Source organism: Elephas maximus, chromosome 2 (assembly GCF_024166365.1).
Source record: "Elephas maximus indicus isolate mEleMax1 chromosome 2, mEleMax1 primary haplotype, whole genome shotgun sequence".
Taxonomy (NCBI): Eukaryota; Metazoa; Chordata; class Mammalia; order Proboscidea; family Elephantidae; genus Elephas; species Elephas maximus.
The window spans coordinates 20,157,670-20,176,622 of NC_064820.1; the positions used below are offsets into that span (position 1 = coordinate 20,157,670).

General features: G+C 45.7%; 1 protein-coding gene across 1 annotated transcript in view; it reads right to left on the reverse strand.

The window, feature by feature from the left end:
* RETREG1 (reticulophagy regulator 1) overlaps positions 1 to 18,589 on the reverse strand; it is a 186,322-nt gene extending 167,733 nt beyond the window's left edge. Inside the window, exon 1 of the mRNA XM_049861377.1 lies at positions 18,225 to 18,589. Coding sequence (XP_049717334.1) covers positions 18,225 to 18,499 — 275 coding nt within the window. The 5' untranslated portion in view covers positions 18,500 to 18,589. The remainder of the gene's footprint in view (positions 1 to 18,224) is intronic.
* Positions 18,590 to 18,953: the final 364 nt, after the last annotated feature.

An 18,953-nucleotide genomic window follows, 5' to 3' on the forward strand; every position in this document is an offset into this window, starting at 1 on the left:
CTAACCAGTCTCTTCTCCCTAACCAAAAACCCACTGCCGTCGAGTCAATTCCAACTCATAGCGACCCTACAGGACACAGTCGAACTGCCCCATAGAGTTCCCAAGGAGCACCTGGCAGATTCAAACTGCCGACCTTTTGGTTAGCAGCCGTAGCACTTAACCACTATGCCACTAGTGTTTCCTCCTCTCCCTAAGCTGCCCCAAAAAACAAATCTGTTGCCGCAGAGTCAACTCCAACTCCCAGAGACCCCAAGTGTTTCAGAGTAGAACTACGCTCCATAGGGTTTCCAATGGCTATATTATTATGGACATAGGTTGCCAAGCCTTTCTTCCATGGCACTGCTGGATGGATTCAAACTGCCAAACTTTTGGTTAGCACTCAAGCACAAACTGTTTGCGCTACCCACTGACCTATCCCTCTTGCCCCAGAACTCACCCATTGCTATCAAGTCAATTCTGACTCATAACAACCCTACAGGACAGAGTAGAACTGCCCCATAGGGTTTCTAAGGCTGTAAATCTTCATGGAAGCAGACTGCTAGATCCTTCTCCCATAGAGCGGCTGGTGGGTTCGAACCACCAACCTTTTGGTTAGCAGTTAAGTGCTTAACCACTGTGCCACCATGGCTCATTCCTCCCACCCTGGGCTCCTCTAATTCATCAGGAGTGGCCAGTGGAAAGCTGAGGAGCAGAATTTGGCTCAGTCGTAGCAGGAAGTTCTAAGCTAAACAGTGCCTCCCCGTCGCTCACCAGCTCCAGCCACACTGGTTTCCTTGCTCTTCCACAAACACCCAATCCCACTCCCAGCCCAGAGCCTTTGCACCCACTGTTCCCTCTGCCTGGAACATCCCACCTTCTATGGATTAATTCCCTGATGTCCTCATCTGGTCTCTGCTCAATGTCACTTCCTCAGAGAGGTCAGCACTGAACACTGCAGCAAAGTAACACCTCCCTGACACTCTCTGTCCCCTGTCCCCGCTGCTTCAGTTTTCTTCACCTCCAAGCCTTTCGTATGCTTGTTTATTGCCTTTCTTCCACCACTTCCGTCCCTAGAACATAAGCTCCGTGAAAACAAGCATCTTACATTTTTGTCCACTGTTTTATCCCAGCACCTAGAGACTGTTGATATATAGTTGATACCCAATAAATATTTGGAGGATTTTTGAATGGAGGTCTTGAAAGAAAGGAAACAATGATAGTAGTTATAAAATCTCCAGATAGAGACTGTTAGTTGGCATTTCCCAAATTCCTTGGCATAGCCCAGTAGTAGCCACTTCATAAACTGGCCCCAACCTCTTTTTCCAACCTCACCTTTGGATATTCCCCTAGGATACGAACTACCCTCCTCTCCACCCCCCTTGCCTTCCCATCACCTCCCTTTCTGCCTTTCTTTCTCTCTAAATATATATATATATATACATAGTGGTGCAATTAACACACCCAAGTGCTAACCAAAAGGTTGGCAGTTTGAGTCCACCCAGAAGCACCTCAGAAGAAAAGCCTGGCAACCTACTTCCAAAAAAATATGCCATTGCAAACGCTACAGATCATAGTTCTATTCTGACACACACAGGGCCCATGAATCAGAATCAACTTGATGGCAACTGGTTTAACTAACAGACATGTCAGAACTCTATCCTACAGGGTCGCTATGAGTTGGAATCAACTCAACCACAACACGTATATATACTGAAAAAGCAAACCTGTTGCCGTCAAGTTGATTCCGACTCATGGTGACCCCATGTGCTTCAGAGTAGAACTGAGCTCCATACGGTGTTTTTTTTGGGGGGGGTGGGGGGAGGGCAGAAGGCTGTAATCTCATGGAAACAGATTGCCAGGTCTTCCTTCTGAGGTGCTGCTGAGTGGATTCGAACCACCAACCTTTCGGTTAGAAGCTGAGAGCAAACCACTTGCACCACCAGGGACCTCACATCTATGCGTATTCCTATGTTTCAGTAAATATTTGCTGAGTATTACTGTGCATGTCCTGTTCACGCTTCTACACTGCAGTTATTTGTTAGAATTTAAACGAGCATCAAGTACGTAAAAGCTACTCAATATACATCAGTGTTCTTCCACTTCTGACATCCTGGTCTTCCCTCCTCCTCCCCATCCTCCACTCCCACTCACTCTCTGCCTCGGGAAATCCTACTGCTTCTTTGTGGCCTCTGTCTGGCAATTCAGCACTCTCAGCCTAACACTACATTATAATTATGGGCTTATTAATCTGTTTCTCTCAGCAGGGATCAAGGCGTGTCTTAGTCATCACTGTATTCCCAGCACCTAGTTAATAATGACACACCTCATTTATTTGTACTCATTTGGATCAATCAGGCAGCTAAAAATGTTCATACGCAACAATACGTGTTTAAAAAAAAAGGAAGAGCAAAATGAAGCTGAGGTAAAGTTATTACCCAAACAGTATAGCCACAAAATTATGCAAAATCACTACAGATGAACCAAAAACTGGCTTTGAGCTTTGTAGTTTTTACGACAGAAAGACAAAATGGATGTGTTTCAAGAGTAGGCACCCACCCACCCACTGCTGTCGAGTCGATTCCAACTCATAGCGACCCTACAGGACAGAGAACTGCCCCACAGAGTTTCCGAGGAGTGCCTAGTGGATTCGAACTGCTGACCTTTTGGTTAGCAGCCATAGGTCTTGACCACTATGCCACCAGGGTCTCCAAGAGAAAGCACACACCTGGTCAAAGCAGTCCTATTTCTTAGGTCCGCAACCAGCATCTCCTGGTGCTAAGTTCCCATGGGGATGGTTCAGTGGTAGAATTCTCGCCCTCCACGCAGCAGTCCTGGGTTTAGTTCCCAGCCAATGCGCCTCACAGGCAGCCACCACCTGCCAGTAGAGGACTGCATGTTGCTGGGGTACCGAACGGCTTTCCGTGGAGCTTCCAGACTAAGACAGACTAGAGAGAAAGGTCTGGTGACCTACTTCCAAAGATCAGCCAGTGAAAACCCTATGGATCACAACAGTCCGATCCCATTGTGCGTGGGGTCACCATGATTCAACGGCAGCTAACAATAAGGTCCCAAGGAGAGAGAAGAACTGTATGTACAGGAGAGCTCAGAAAGGAGTCACTGTGTCACACAGACAGCCCACGAGGCCACTGCTCCAGAAACACGTGCTGGATGCTAAATATAAAAAGATGCCCGTGACTATTTTCAAGAGAACTGAGCCTTCTCGATATGGCAAGGCCCTTTCAAGCAACCCCACTCTGCTCTCCTCCAGCTCACAAGACCTTTCTAAACATCTACAGTGTCACAGAGACCCTCTCTCCGCTTGTGCCATGCATCCAAGACAAAGAATATACACCCCCTGCTCCCGAAGACAGACCCTCAGCATGAACCAGAGGAGTCTCCCCATTCCGCCAACATCAAGGGCTCATTCTCCCTGTACTCCTGGATTGTCCCATGTGGAAACCTCTTTTAAATTATGCCTATGCTGAACCCTCAAAACTACCGCCCTGAGATAATCTTTAAACCTTAAACCAAAAATACCCTGTGGAGTCTTCTTCAAACCAAACGTTGTTGTTGTTAGGCGCCATCAAGTCAACTCCGACTCATAGTGACCCCATGTACGACAGAACAAAACACTGCCCAGTCCTGTGCCATCCTCGCAATTGTTGCTACGCTTGAGTCCATTGTTGCAGCCACTGTGTCAATCCATCTTGTTGAGGGTCTTCCTCTCGTTCGCTGACTGTCTACTTAATCAAGCACATAAATGTCCTTCTCCAGGGACTGGTCCCTCCTGATAACAAGTCCAAAGTGTGCGAGACAAAGTTTTGCCACCCTTCCTTCCAGAGCATCCAGTTGTACTTCTTCCGAGACAGATCTGCTCATTCTTCTGGCAGTCCACAGTATATTCACATTCTTCGCCAACACCATTATTCAAATGCATCAATTCTTCTTCAGCCTTATTCATTGTCTGGCTTTTGCATGCACATAAGGAGACCGAAAATAGGTTCTTTACTAATGAAAGATAGGTTGGCTTAATGAGTAAATATCTGCCCTGAGCATTGTGCTCTTTTAAAGAACTATCTGTTGTTACTGTTGCTTGCCTTACAGTCCATTCCGAATGACAGAGTAGAACTGCCCGTAGGGTTTCTTCGGATGTAATCTTTACAGGAACACATAGTCAGGTCTTTTCTCCAGTAAAGCCACTGTTGGGTTCCAACGGCCGAACTTTCAGTTAACAGGCAAGCACCTAGCCACTGCACCACCAGGGCCAAGGACTACTTAAGGGATCGAGTTAACAAAAGCAACTCAAAAGTTTAGATAGGAAGCTCTGGGAGAAATGAGTTTACGTTAATGTGGGAGGAAAAATTCACAAAAGGAGGGTAAGAATAGCTGCACAACTTAAAGAATGCAACTGATGTCACTGAACTGTACATGTGGAAATTGTTGAATTGGTGTATGTTCTACTGTGTATATTTCAACAACAACAAAAATAAACTATAAAAAAAAATAATACCTACTAATAAGTCCCACGAAGCTTTCACCAACTACTCCAAACCCCCTGATCTCTGTTTTGTTCTCAATTGTAAAGCACTGGGGCTGTGGCACAGGATTCGGAGCTGTGATGTACTCTTTCAACCGGTTCATCTGAACCTGATGTGTCTCCTAAGATACAGCAGTCCCTGGGCTGCTGCTATATCCTCCTCGGGCCCAGCACCCTGCTGGGCACAGAGCCGACTCATCCACCGCTGTTGACAGCCCAGATGGAACAGGGCTAAGGCAAGGAAACTGGACTGATGAACAGACTGAATAGACCCCTATTTTGCAGATGCAGCCCCTCCCTACATAAGCGTTTTCACCCTACGCTGGAATCAGCGCCCTGGTGGTGCAGTGGTTAAGAGCTTGGCTGCTAACCAAAAAGGTCAGCAGTTCTTGGAAACCCTATGGGGCAGTTCTACTCTGTCCTACAGGGTCACTATGAGTTGAAATCGACTCGATGGCAATGCGTCTGGTTTTTGGTTTTGGTATGCTGGAATCAGGAATCCTTGGGTGGCGCAAATGGTTAAGCGCTCAACTACTAGCCAAAAGGTTGGAGGCTGGATCCCACCCAGAGGCACCTCAGAAGACAGGCCTGGCGATCTCCTTCTGAAAGGTCACAGCCTTGGAAACCCTACGGAGCAGTTCTACTCTGTGTAGATGGGGTTGCCACGACTTGGAGGTAACTCTAACGACAACATGCTAGAATCATAAAGTGCAGTTCGGTAATACTGAAAAAGTGTAAACTCCAATCACTGGGTGACATAATCTGTCTCCTATCATTCTTTAGACTGATGGAGCAGAAAAACACTGAATTTGTAGAAAAAGGATGTGGCTCCATGACCCAGCCTGTTATGGGCTAAATTGTATCCCCAAAAAGATATAATGACGTGCTAATCCCTGCTACCCATGAATATGATCCTCCTTGGAAATACAGTCTTTGTAGACGTGATCAGTTAAGTTGGCATCCGGGCAGCCTGGAGTAGGGTAGTTTTTACTCCACTATGACCAATGTCCTTACAAAAAGAGAAGAGACACGGAGACAGAGAGGCACAAAGACGGAATACAGCATGTGACAGTAGAGGCAGACAGGAACGATGTATCTATAAGCCAAGGGTCACCAACCACCATCAGAAGCTAGAAGAGAGGCCAGGAACAGACTTTCCTTCAGAGCCCTCCAGAAGGAACCAGCCCTGCCAACACCTTGGTTTCCAACTTCTACTCTCCAGAACTGTAAGACAATTTCTGTTGTTTTAAGACACCCAGTTCGTGGTACTTTGGTCGGGGTGCCGTAGGAAACGAAGACACAGCCCCATCTAGATCTCTATTATCCAACATGGCAGCCACTAGCCATGTCTGATTATTTAAATTTAATTTAATTTAAAATAAATATACAGTTCATGAATCACATGAGGCACATTTCAAATGATCAACAGCCACACATGGCTAGCCGTACGATATTAGACAGTGCGGATATAAAACACTGCCATGGTATACATATTCTATTGGACAGCTCTGGGCTAAGTCATCTTTGATGGATTCACCTAACTTCTTTGGGCCCTCAGTTTCTTCTTGGGTACAATGGAGTAATACCCACCTCACTGGGTTGCTAAAGATTTAAATACGATGCTAAATATGAACGTATTTTATTATAATTTTAGTAGTTATAATTTGACTAAGGAATCCTGGTAACACACACCGTTTAGCACTCGACTGTTAACTGAAAGGTTGTCAGCTCTAACCCACCCAGCAGCTCCATGAGAGAAAAACCTGGCAATCTACTTCTGCAAAGATTACAGTTGAGAAAACCCTAAGGAGCAGCTGTATCCTGTCACATAGGGTTGCTATGAGTCAGAATCAACTTGACAGCACACAAGAACAACCTAATTTAACTAAGACCAGAGTCTAATAATTGTTCACGATAACTGCTGTCAAAGGAAGTCATTGTCAATTGGAATAAAGAAATTCTATCTCAGGCCACGTGACTAGACGGATGTTGTCCAGGATGAGCGAAAAAGTACACACTGGTCAGACCATCTCAGGAATGTGATTTAAGGAGGAATTTAGATAAACTGAAGCACATTCAGAGGATTCTGGAAACCATACAGGAAAACAGTAGTGGAAGGAACCCAGGATTTCTCTCCTAGGGAAAAGATGCAGCAGGAACAGAGAACAAATGAATGTTGAAATGGTCAGAGGACTATCCTGAGGGAAGGGGGGTGTGGGCAGCAGGGGCATAGCCAGGGTAACGAGCACCCAGGGGCAATCTTTAAGTTGCACCCCACCTCCAATTTCAAGTTGAATAGACGTTGACAGTGGCAACAATGCCAGCAGAAACACCTTTCCACTCTTTTCCAGTTGTCTCAGACGTGCGCCTCTCATATCTGTGGCACCTCAGAATGTCATTCCATACCTCACCTAGAGCCCCCTTGGACTTGTGCCCTCTGACCCCTGGCCCTCCTACGCTTGCGTCTACCATGTTTGAGGAAGGACGCTGGGCCAGACCAGCTTAATAGAAACTGCTCAGTGGCACCCATCTCCTTCTAATGGCATCCAGGGCACGCGCCATGCCTGCCATACCACAGGTACGCATCTAGGGGGCACTGATCCTGGGCAGCTGCATAAAGAACCAATACACAGCACCCAGTGCCGTCGAGTAGATTCCGACTAATAGTGACCCTATAGGACAGAGTAGAACTGCCCCATAGAGTTTCCAAGGAGCGCCTGGCAGATTTGAACTGCCGACCCTTTGTTTAGCAGCTGTAGCACTTAACCACTATGCCACCAGGGTTTCCAAAGAACCAAAAGGTGGACTTAACTCAACATAAGGAAAATATTTACTACTCCAGTAGGCAGAAAGGGCTGCCTTATGGAGAAGAGAGCTCATAATACCTGAAAGTGCTCAAACTCGGTGGTTTCCAAATCTGAGCATGCATCAGAGCCACCCAGAGAGCTGGAGAAAACCCAGCTGTCTTAGGCCCACCACCAGAGACGCAGGTTCAGTCACCGTCTTTGTTACCTAGCACTGCTGTAACATAAATACCACGAAGGTGGCTTTAAAGAACAGAAATGTATTTTCTCACAGTTCTGGAGGCTAAAAGTCCAAATCAGGGTCTCAACCATTTAGATTCCTTATTGGTAGGACCCGACACACCTTGGTTCTTTGGCATGACATCTGTCTTCCCTCCTGTGGTGTGTCTCTGTGTCTATTCTGGTATTTTTATAACTCAGAAGCAATTAGGTTTAGGGCTCACACTACCCTGATATGACCTTGTTAACATAACAAAAGAAAACCCTGAAGACAGCTACCTGGCCAACCAACTGGAAGAAATCCACCTTTATTCCAAAGAAAGGTGACCCAACCAAATGCTGAAATTATCGAATGATATCATTAATATCACTTGAAAGCAAAATTTTGCTGAAGATCATACAAAAGTGGCTGCAGCAGTATATCAACAGGGAACTACCAGAAACTCAAACTGGATTTAGAAGAGGTCACGGAACCAGGGATTTCACTGCTGATGTCAGATGGATACTGGCTGAAAGGAGAAAACACCAGAAGGATGTTTACCTGTGTTTTATTGACTATGCAAAGGCATTCGACTGTGTGGATCATAACAAATTATGGACAACATTGCAGAGAATGGGAATTCCAGAACACTTAATTGTGCTCATGAGGAATCTGTACACAGATCAAGAGGCAGTCGTTCAAACAGAATAAGGGGATACTGCGTGGTTTAAGGTCAGGAAAGCTGTGTGTCAGGGCTGTATCTGTTCACCATGCCTATTCAATCTGTATGCTGAGCAAATAACTTGAGAAGCTGGACTAAATGAAGAAAAACTGGGCATCAGGATTGGAGGAAGACTCATTAACAACCTGCATTATGCAAATAACACAACTTTGCTTGCAGAAAGTGAAGAGGACTTGAGGCACTTACTAATGAAGATCAAAGGCCACAGCCTTCAGTATGGATTATACCTCAACTTAAAGAAAACAAAAATTCCTACAACTGGACCAATAAGTAACATCATGATAAACTATGAGTGAAGTTGTAAAAGATTTCATTTTACTTGGATACACAATCAACACCCATGGAAGTAGCAGTCAAGAAATTAAAAGGCACATTGCATTGGGCAAATCTGCTGAGAAAGACCTCTTTAAAGTGTTGAAGAGCAAGGATGTCACCTTGAGGACTAAGAGTGTACCTGACCCCAGCCATGGTGTTTTCAATCACCTCATATGCATGTGAAAGCTGGACAGTGAATGAGGAAGACATCTAAATTGTGGTGCTGACAAAGAATATTGAACATACCATTGGCTGCCAAAAGAATGAACAAATCTGTCTTGGAAGAAGTACAGCCAGAATGCTCCTTAGAAGCAAGGATGGTGAGACTGAGTCTCACAGACTTTGGACCAGTCCCTGGAGAAGGACATCATGCTTGGTAAAGTAGAAGGTCAGCGAAAAAGCGGAAGACCCTCAACGAGATAGACCGACACAGTGACTGCAACAATGGGTTCAAGCATAGCAACAATTGTGAGCATGGTGCAGGACTGGGCAGTGTTTTGCTCTGTTGTGCACAGGGTCACTATGAGTCGGAACCAACTCAATGGCACCTAATAACAACATTTCCAGATAGAATCAGATCCACAGGTACAGGGGTCAGGAATTCACATTGTTGGGGGATACAATTCAATTCATATCAGTAGGTGTGGGGTGAGGCCCCTAAATTTACATCTCTAACAAGTGTCCAGATGATGTCAATGCTGCTGGTCCAGGGCCACCCTTTGAGGGGTAGAGCACTAACCAACACTGGGGAACCTATCAGTGATGCTATAAAAGTGGACTTGCTACAAGTAGGGAGTTAGGCCCCAAGACCTTCCAAAGCAACTCTAAGAACACTCCAGGGACACTGGGTGGGTCCTGTTAGCATTCCGAGTGCGGGAGTGTTCGGCCTGAGAGGCACCTTGAAGGTCCAAGTGCCTAAGGGCTATTGTTAGCCAAGACACCTATTTAGTCACCTCAGGCAAATCACTTCCTTGTAGTTTTTCTGTTCACACAAACAGAGGGTAACATCGTCATGCCTGTGCATGCTCATCTGAACCACCTCAGAGCAGCTTTCTAGGCTGCAGTGGAAGTATGCCCCAGGAGGGGGGCTGCATCCTCAGCCATGACATTTCAGGATTACAACCTGCAATGGGATTTAGAAGATGGAGATTTTGCTCCACTCCTTCCCTACCCAAGGCAACCGTCGCACGGTCATGCCCAACAGGGATCCAAGAATCAAAACAGGCATTTCACACAAAGATATGTACCTGAATTTTTATAATAGCTTTATTCATCACAGCCAAGCCCGGAAACAACCCAAATGAACATCAGCTAGTAAACAGATAAACAAATGGTGGTATTTCCATGAAGTGGGATGCTCTTCATCCATAAAATACTGAATTACTGATACATAAAACGGGGATGAATCTCAAAACGTTACGCCAAGGAAAAGAAGCCAGACACAGAACAGCACATATTGTATGACATCACTGGTCAGAAACACCAGGAAAGACAAATCTAATCCACAGTGGCAGAGCAGCTGGGTGATGGCCTGGGGTCAGGGCTGGGGCAGACTGCAAGGAGACACCAAGGAACCTTTCAAAAAACCGAAAACCAAACCCAGTGCCGTCAAGTCGATTCTGACTCACAGCGACCCTATAGGACAGGGTAGAACTGCCCCATAGAGTTTCCAAGGAGCACCCAGCAGATTCGAACTGCAGACCCTTTGGTTAGCAGCCATAGCACTTAACCACTACGCCACCAGGGTTTCCAAGGAAGCTTCAGGGTGATGGAAATGTTCCAGGTTTTGACTGCAGTTGTGGTTACATGGGCATATACATTTGTCTGCACACTTGAAGTGTATACAGTTGACTGTACGAAAACTATACCTCAATAGACTGGCTCACAAAATAAACAGTATTACCTGTGAATACTGTGCACCTTTTAAATAATCATTTTATGAGATCAAACGGTCAATATTTACCCTAAACCAAAGATGAGAAGGTGGGGGTGGGGGGGCAGGAAAGCTAGATTCAGGGAAACAGAACAACCAGAATGGAAATAATGAGAATGCCAACACACTGTGAAAAATGTAACCAATGACGCTGAACAGTACGTATAGAAATTGTTAAGTGAGAACCTAATTTGCTGTGTAAACTTTTGCCAAAAGAAAAGTACATCACAAGAAGTCAGTTCTTTAAAAACAAAAACAAAGCAGGCATTTTCTGTTTCATTGGGTTAATTCTACTTCATGTCATGCTTGATACAAAGTTTGTGGAATCCCTGCTTTTTGAGACAGGTACTATGTGTGGTCTACGTTTTATCAAACTCCCTTGAGATCTGAATGAATGTAATACTTAAGTATTTTTCTAAAATTATATTATAGATCAGAATATATACATGTGTGTATATACACACACACATATATACATACAAGGGGCCCCAGGGGCACAGTGGTTAAACACTTGGCTGGTAACCGAAAGGTCTGCAGTTCAAATTCACCAGCTGCTCCACAGGAGAAAGATGTGGCAGCCGTGGACACCCTGTAAACAGGGCAGTTCTACTCTGCCAACAGGATCATTATGAGCCAAAATCAACTCAACAGAAATGGATTTATTTATATATTTTATATATATATATATATATACGCATTATATATATAACACACATACACACACACACACACACATATAGAAGCTCTGGTAGCACAGTGGGTTAAAAGCTTGGCTGTTAACCAAAAGGTCAGCAGTTCAAGTCCACCAGCCACTCCTTAGAAACCATATGGGGGCAGTTCTACTCTGTCCTATAGGGTTGCTATGAGTCAGAACAGGAGGCAGTTGGCAGGGTCTAGTGCAGGCAAAAGCCAGGACAGCCACTTATATTCGAATGCAGGCCACACGCCCAAGGAAACTCCCTTTCAACTGACTGGCTACTCACAGCAGATCCCATTATGGGGGTGATCCCATATAAACACTGAGAATCATGGGCCAGCCAAGCTGACACACATTCTTAACCCTCACAAGAGACAAACTACAAAGTAGAAAATAAAAGACATCCTCATCCCCGAAATCAAGAACGGTCATCCCTGGGAGGAGTGAGAAGGTGTGATCGAAGTGGAGAACATCGGCGTTCTGGGGTCCAGGCGGTATGTTACTTCATGACTTGGACAGTGGTTCTCAGAATTGACTCAACAACAGTGGGTTTCATTTGGTTTTATGTATATTCATACACACATACACATAGTTTTAAAATAACTGTAACCTGCCACCAAGTAACCACCCCCCAGTCAAAAATAGTGTACCCCAGAACCCCCATGTTCTCTGCTTTGATCACACCTTCTCACTCCTCCCAGGGATGTCTCTCTTGATTTCGGGGATGAAGCTGTCTTTTATTTTCTACTTCGTAGTTTTGTCTCCTACGCATGTATCCTTAATCAATGCTGGGTTTTTTGCACCTTTTACAACTTCAAATAAATTGGGTCACACTGCACATATTACTTTGTGATTCTTCTGCCCAAAATTACATTTGGAAAATTCACCCATGTTGCTACCTGTAGCTATAGTTTGTTTTCATCATTATATAGTATTCTACTGTAAGAATAAATGTACCACAATTTACTTAGCCATTAAAAAATATTTAAGGACATTTTTAGAAAGCATTTTTCCTCCTCATTGCCTATAGAAAATGCAAGTCCAGGCACTCAGGATGGCATTGGAGGCAACTACTATCCCCCAAATCTGACCCCCACCCACCTAGCCAATCTTGTCTCTCACTACCTGCTTTGGTCACTCTATTAACCAGTTGCCACCAAGGCAATTCTAACTCATAGTGACCCCACGTATGCAGAAGTAAAACTGTGCCCCACAGGGTTTCCAAAGGTTGATCTTTTTTTTTTTTTTTTTTTTAACTGGAAGTAGATCTACAGGCCTTTTCTCTGGGGCACCTCTGGGTGGACTTGAACCTCCAACCTTTCAGTTAGCATCATCCTGGGACTCTGTCTAAGACGGTACTAGACCCATAGAGCCATTTTCTCCTAGCCTCAGGACAGCCCCTCACCCAGCCCATTTCTTGGAATTTTTTCTTTTCCTCCTCAAAACCTACTATAAGAGAAACAGCTACAGGCTGGCCAAAACTGACTAAAAACAGGTCCTGCCCTCTATCTTGGCACTCCATATGACCTTTAGCTCATTAACTGCCTCATACATGGTAAATTCTCCACCACTGGGTAGAGGGCTGACATGCTAATGAATAAAAATGGCTAAGTTCCTCCTTCCTCGGAAATGGAACTCAGGCCCTAGAAAATACTTACTCATTCTGGAACACCCTGCACCAGCGTGGGCACCATTTTCTTTTGTAACTGATCTTGCCTATGTAAACCAACCTCAACAAGCTGCCTTTGAGCAGTTTTGGAAGGCACTTAGCCCCAACTGTCTCCTTGCTTGGCCAACCAATAAAAAGTTGCCTTTCATTCTCTCTAACTTGGAGAGTCGCACCTCACAGAACGGAGAGTTCCCAGCAACATGACAAGGTCTAGTTCAAGCATGACCTCATTATGAAGACACTCACAATCTCTTCCACACACAATCCCCACCACCTTCCAAAAATGACATCAAAATGAACCATCCTTTCTCTGACTCTGCTATCACACTTGCTTCATGCAGCCTTGAGTTATACCCATTTTTTTTTTATGGCTATGTCTTTTTGGTGCATAGCACGAAAACCTTGCAACTAACGGCCATGTTAGAGATTTTGAAGTCAAACTCAAAGTCCCAAAAGCTACTGTTTGTATCAGGAAAAAAGCATTCAAAAAATATAGGCTGAAATGAAATAACACCAAATAAAGTGAAGACAACCATCATTATTGGTTGCTTAAGATAATATTTGAGTTCCTCATATTTCTAACATTGATCTTTTTGTTTTTCTCATGGAAAATATAATGGGGTTCCTGGGACACAGAATGTTAAAGGGTCACATAATCTAGGATCACTTGATAAGGAACACACTATCAAAAAAAAAAAAAAAAAAACCAACAACCTAATTCCCTTGAAAAGTGTTTTAACCCAAGAAGGAACAAATAAAGAGGGGGGGAAGCTCCAAAAATTAAATGAAATTAATACATTTATCAGAAATTCCAATCAATTACAACATAAAACACAAAAGCAACGATAAGTATTTCCGAATTTAAAGATCAGGACTGTTAGCTTTCTGTCAAGGGAAATACATGCATGGAATGTAGACATGCAAACAGGAGAAGAAATAAAACAGATAAGCAGAAAGCTTCCTGAAAGTGAAGAGGATTTGAAGCACTTATTGATGAAGGCAAGGACGACAGGCTCCGGTATGAATGACACCTCAATGTAAAGAAAACAAAAATCCTCACAACTGGACCAATAAGCAATGTCATGATACACAGAGAAAATATTGAAATTGTGAAGGCTTTCATTTTTCTTGGATCAATAATCAACACCCTTGGAAGCCCCCCAAAAAACCAATTAGCCATCAAGTCAATTCAAACTCATACTGACCCTACAGGACAGAGTAGAACTGCCTCATAGGGTTTGCAAGACTGCAAATCTTTATGAAAGGCGACTGCCACATCTCTCGCCAACAGAGCAGCTGGTGAGTTCTAACTGCCAACCATTCTGTTAGCGGCCAAGCGCTTAAACCACCAGGGCTCCTTCGCCCATAGAAGCAGCAGTCAAGAACTCAAACAACATATTGCATTTAGCAAATCTGTGGCAAAAAGATCTTTTTCAAGTTTTAAGTTTAAAAGCAAAGATGTCACCTTGAGGACTAAGGTGTGCCTGACCCAAGCCCTGGTGTTTTCAATTTCCTCATATGCATGCGAAGCTGGACAAAGAGTAAGAAAGACCAAAAAAGAATTGATGTCTTTGAATTGTGGTGTTAGGGAAGAATACTGAATATACCATAGACTGCCAGAAGAATGAACAAATCTGTCTTGGAAGAAGTACAGCCAGAGTGCTCCTTAGAAACAAGGATGGAGAGACTTCGTTTCACGTACCTTGGACATGTTATCAGAAGGGACCAGTCCCTGGAGAAGGACATCATGCTTGGTAAAGTAGAAGGTCAGCAAGAAAGAGAAAGACCCTCAACGAGATGGGCTGCAACAATGGGCTCGAACACAGCAACAACTGTGAGGATGGTGCAGGACCAAACAACATTTCGGTCTGTCATACATGGGGTCACTATGAGTCAGAACTGACTTGATGGCATCTAATAATAACAACAAGCAGGAAGCCAGAATTGGGCTGAGTGCCTGGCCACTGTTTGCCTCTCCAGCAGAGTCATAAATAAGATGGAAGATACCGCTCCTGAATAATACCAAATGTGCCTTTCAAATTATTTTATACAAAAAACGCTATTCTCAATATATGTTACTAAAAGGTCAATCAATTCAACAGCACACGACAACAACATGTTACTAAGAGTAGCCATGGGGGAAAATATTTACAGCTCACATTATACAAATTAGGCTAAAGTCCTTAATATAAAAAAAAAAGCTCCTACGAACCAATAAGAGAAAGACCAATGGCCCAATTTTAAAAAATGGAAAAAAGTTATTTATAAACAGAAAATGCAGACTAAAGACACTTACAGTGGCTCTTGAGCATAAGAAAAAAATGTTCAATCTCATAGAGAAATGCAAATTAAAACCAAATTGGGATATCTTTTGTCATCTATCAGATTTGCAAGATCAAAGAGTTTGATAAAATGCTGCTGGCCGGGGTGCAGAGAAACAGGCAGTCACACACACTGCAGGTGGAAGTACCCATTGATAGAACTTCAAAGAGGTGCAATACCGTGAAACCCATCAAAATTACCAGCGCATGTCTCCTTTGACACAGCAATTCCACTTCGGAGAATTTACCCTACAGAAATACTTGCATATATGCAAAATGATACATGCACAAGGCCATCAGCTAGAACGCTGTAATACCAAAGTTTGGGAACAACCTTAGTCCATCAGTAGTGGGCAGGTTAAACTTTCAGAATTCTATGCTTCTGAAAAAGAACGAGGAAGTGATCGGCAAGATATACTGAGAAGAGTAATGTCCATATACCCATTGCCATCCAATTGATTCCAACTCACAGGGGCCTTGGAGGACAGGGGAGAACTGCCTAATAAGGTTTCCAAGGCTGGAAGCTTTACGGAAGCAGACTGCCACATCTTTATGCTGTGGAGTGGCTGGGGGGTTCAAATCGATGACCCTTCAGTTAGCAGCCAAGCGCTTAACCACTGCACCACAAGGGTTCCTTATCACCCACACAGTATTCCACAATTTGCCTAGAATACTAAAAACTGGTAACACTGATTGTCACTGGGCAAAAACTAGGTGGCCAGGGACAGGCTTGAGAAAGCGAGTTTTAGAGTATTTACCCTGCGCACCTTTCCAGGTGGTGATGCAGCTAAGGGCTTGGCTGTTAACCAAAAGGTGGGCAGTTCAAATCCACCAGCTGCTCCTTGGAAACTCTATGGGACAGTTTTACGCTGTCCTTTACGGTCACTATGAGTTGGAATTCACTCGAGGGCAATGGGTTTTACCTTTTTGTACCTTTAAACTTTTGAACCCTGAGAATGTATTAGCTATTCTTAAAAATAAAATTTTAAATAATAACCAAAAAAAGCTTTAGAAACATGTCCCCCATTGGTAAGATACATGAGATAATAAGATCTGAGCCTCTTCACAACCCTAACAGTATTTGGCCTGTTGCCCAATCGAGAATACTACAATATATTCTCCATTTGAGTGTTTGTGTAACTTCATAACAGGCTGGAGTTTGGGTTTTTTTTTTTTTTATTGTGCTTTAAGTTTACAAATCAAGTTAGTCTCTCATACAAAAATTTATATACACCTTGCTATATACTCCTAGTTGCTCTCCCCCCTAATGAGACAGCACACCCCTTCCCTCCACTCTCTCTTTTCGTGTCTATTCAGCCAGCTTCTGATCGCCTCTGCCCTCTCATCTCCCTCCAGATAGGAGATGCCAACAGAGTCTCATGCGTCTACTTGATCCAAGAAGCTTACTCTTCACCACTATCATTTTCTATCCCATTGTCCAGTCTAATCCCTGTCTGAAGAGTTTGCTTTGGGAATGGTTCCTGCCCTGGGCTAATAGAAGATCTGGGGACCATGACCTCTGGGGTCCTTCTAGTCTCAGTTGGACCATTAAGTCTGGTCTTTTTATGAGAATTTGGTGTCTCCATCCCACTGCTCTCCTGCTCCCTCAGGGGTTCTCTTTTGTGTTCCCTGTCAGGGCAGTCATTGGTTGTAGCCAGGCACCATCTAGCTCTTCTGGTCTCAGGCTGATGTAGTCTCTGGTTTCTGTGGCCCTTTCTGTCTCTTGGGCTCATAATTACCTTTTGTCTTTGGTGTTCTTCATTCCCCTTTGCTCCAGGTGGGTTGAGGCCAGTTGATGTATCTTAGATGGCCGCTTGCTAGCATTTAAGACCCCAGACATCTCTCTCGAAAGTGGGATGCAGAATGTTTTCTTAATAGATTTTATTATCAGGCTGGAGATTTTTGAAATAAACTCTACCTTAGCTGTTACAGAGAGCTAAGAGATACAGCTAAGATGCCCAAGGTAAAGTTAATTCACACTCAGGGACCCGGATAAGACAGACATAGGTCATGTGAGGAGAAAAACAGGACTAGGGCAGAAGCTGCAGAAAAATCTTCACATTTCTCACGTTAACCTAGAAAATTGAGGGTGGAGTAAACTGTGTATATTCCCAAACTTTAAGGTGAAGAAATCTAGGTCCTGTAACAAGATACGTGTTTCTGAAACTCGGCTTATCCTGCACACTGGGGGTCATGTTTGTTCTGTAGGCACATTAGACAGAGGCTTCCCCCGGACCCCACCCTCATTCAGGTCGGGAGCCTTGACAGGATAAGTCCTTCAGTAAAGGGGCCAGACACTTCCCTACCTCCTTAACAGCGAAAAGCACTTTTTAGAGAGACAGACCTGTTGATTGTGGGCTTTTAAGAAAGCATTCCTGTGTGTTCTCTCTGTCCATCACCTAAAAATATGTCTGTTTTCCACACTGTGCACACCTGGAGGGAGGGATGCTGTACATAATCCACCTGTCTACCGACTGTTTTCTGGTCAGGGAGTAAAGACGGTAAACCCAACACTCCAGGGAAAGGAAAAACAAGCCATTCAAGGCCCATCTCAGGGGGCTCAGGAAGGCGGCGCAGCCTTGAACGTGTATCTAGGATGGTCCAGATTCGCCTGCTCGGGGTGCAGAATGAATACAAGCTCAAGCACGTTGGCTCAGGCATGCTTGGGCGAGCAGGTCAAGACCTGCGAGTTATAGAAAGGAAAAGCCGAAGTTTTCCAGCACGCCGGGCACACCTGTAGGGACAGGTGCGTGCAGGTTAGCTGACCACCTCCAGTCTCAGGCTGGATACACCCACGAGGTTGACTACTGTTTACAGGCGAGTGTGTCTGGAGGCAAGGTGAAGTGTCTACCTGTCCGAGGCAGGTGGCCCGGAAAGTGGGGCCGGGCTACGCTCTTTCTTCTGCAGTGCCCAGCGTGCGCCCCGCCAGCCCCCGCCCCGGCCTCTGGGCGCGCCCTCCGCCCGCCCGCCCCGGGGCGCCCCAAGGTCACCTGCCCTCCCCAGCGCCCCCACCCACCCGGGCTCTCACCAAAACAGCAGGTTGGCGCCGACGAAGGCGAGCAGGCTGCGCAGCGGCCTCTCCCAGCTCAGCAGCTCGTCGGCGCGGCAGCCCAGCCACAGCACCGGTTCCCCGAGCAGCCAGGTCTCGGCGGCGGCCGCCCGGCCCGCGGCCTCCTCCACCTGCCGCTCGGCGCCGGCCGCCGCGAGCTGCTCGTGGGCTCCCTCCTCCTCCTGCGCCTCCTCGCGGGGAGCTCGGGCCGGGCATCCCTCCTCCGCGGGCTCCGAGGGCGCCGGGCTCGCCATCTTCCGCGGCGCGGCGAGGACGCGGACGCGCGGCGCGCCTGGGTGTCGGCGGGTCCGGGCGCGGGGCGCGCAGCGCGGGGCGCCGGTGGTTGGGTGCCTTGTGACGTCAGCCCGGGCCGCGGCGGGGGCGCCGCCCGGGGAAGTGGGTGCGGCCAAGTTTACGCGGGGGCGGGGCCGGGCGGCATCCCCGCGCGGTGGGTGCGCAGCTGCGCTCTCTCCGGGGCGCTCGGACCTGGCACTGGCTTCGCCAGGGACCACAGAAAATGAACGCTACCCCCTTTTTGTTTCCGACTGGGGGAGTGGGTCTGAAGTAGAGGTGACGCCGCTGCAGGTTACTTATCTAAAATGAAGTCAAGGCTACAAGCAAAATAAATTGGACACCTCCACTGTCTCAAGCCAGGGCTACCGCCCGCCGGTCCTGGAGCCTGTGACAGCGGATTTCAGCCCCATCGAG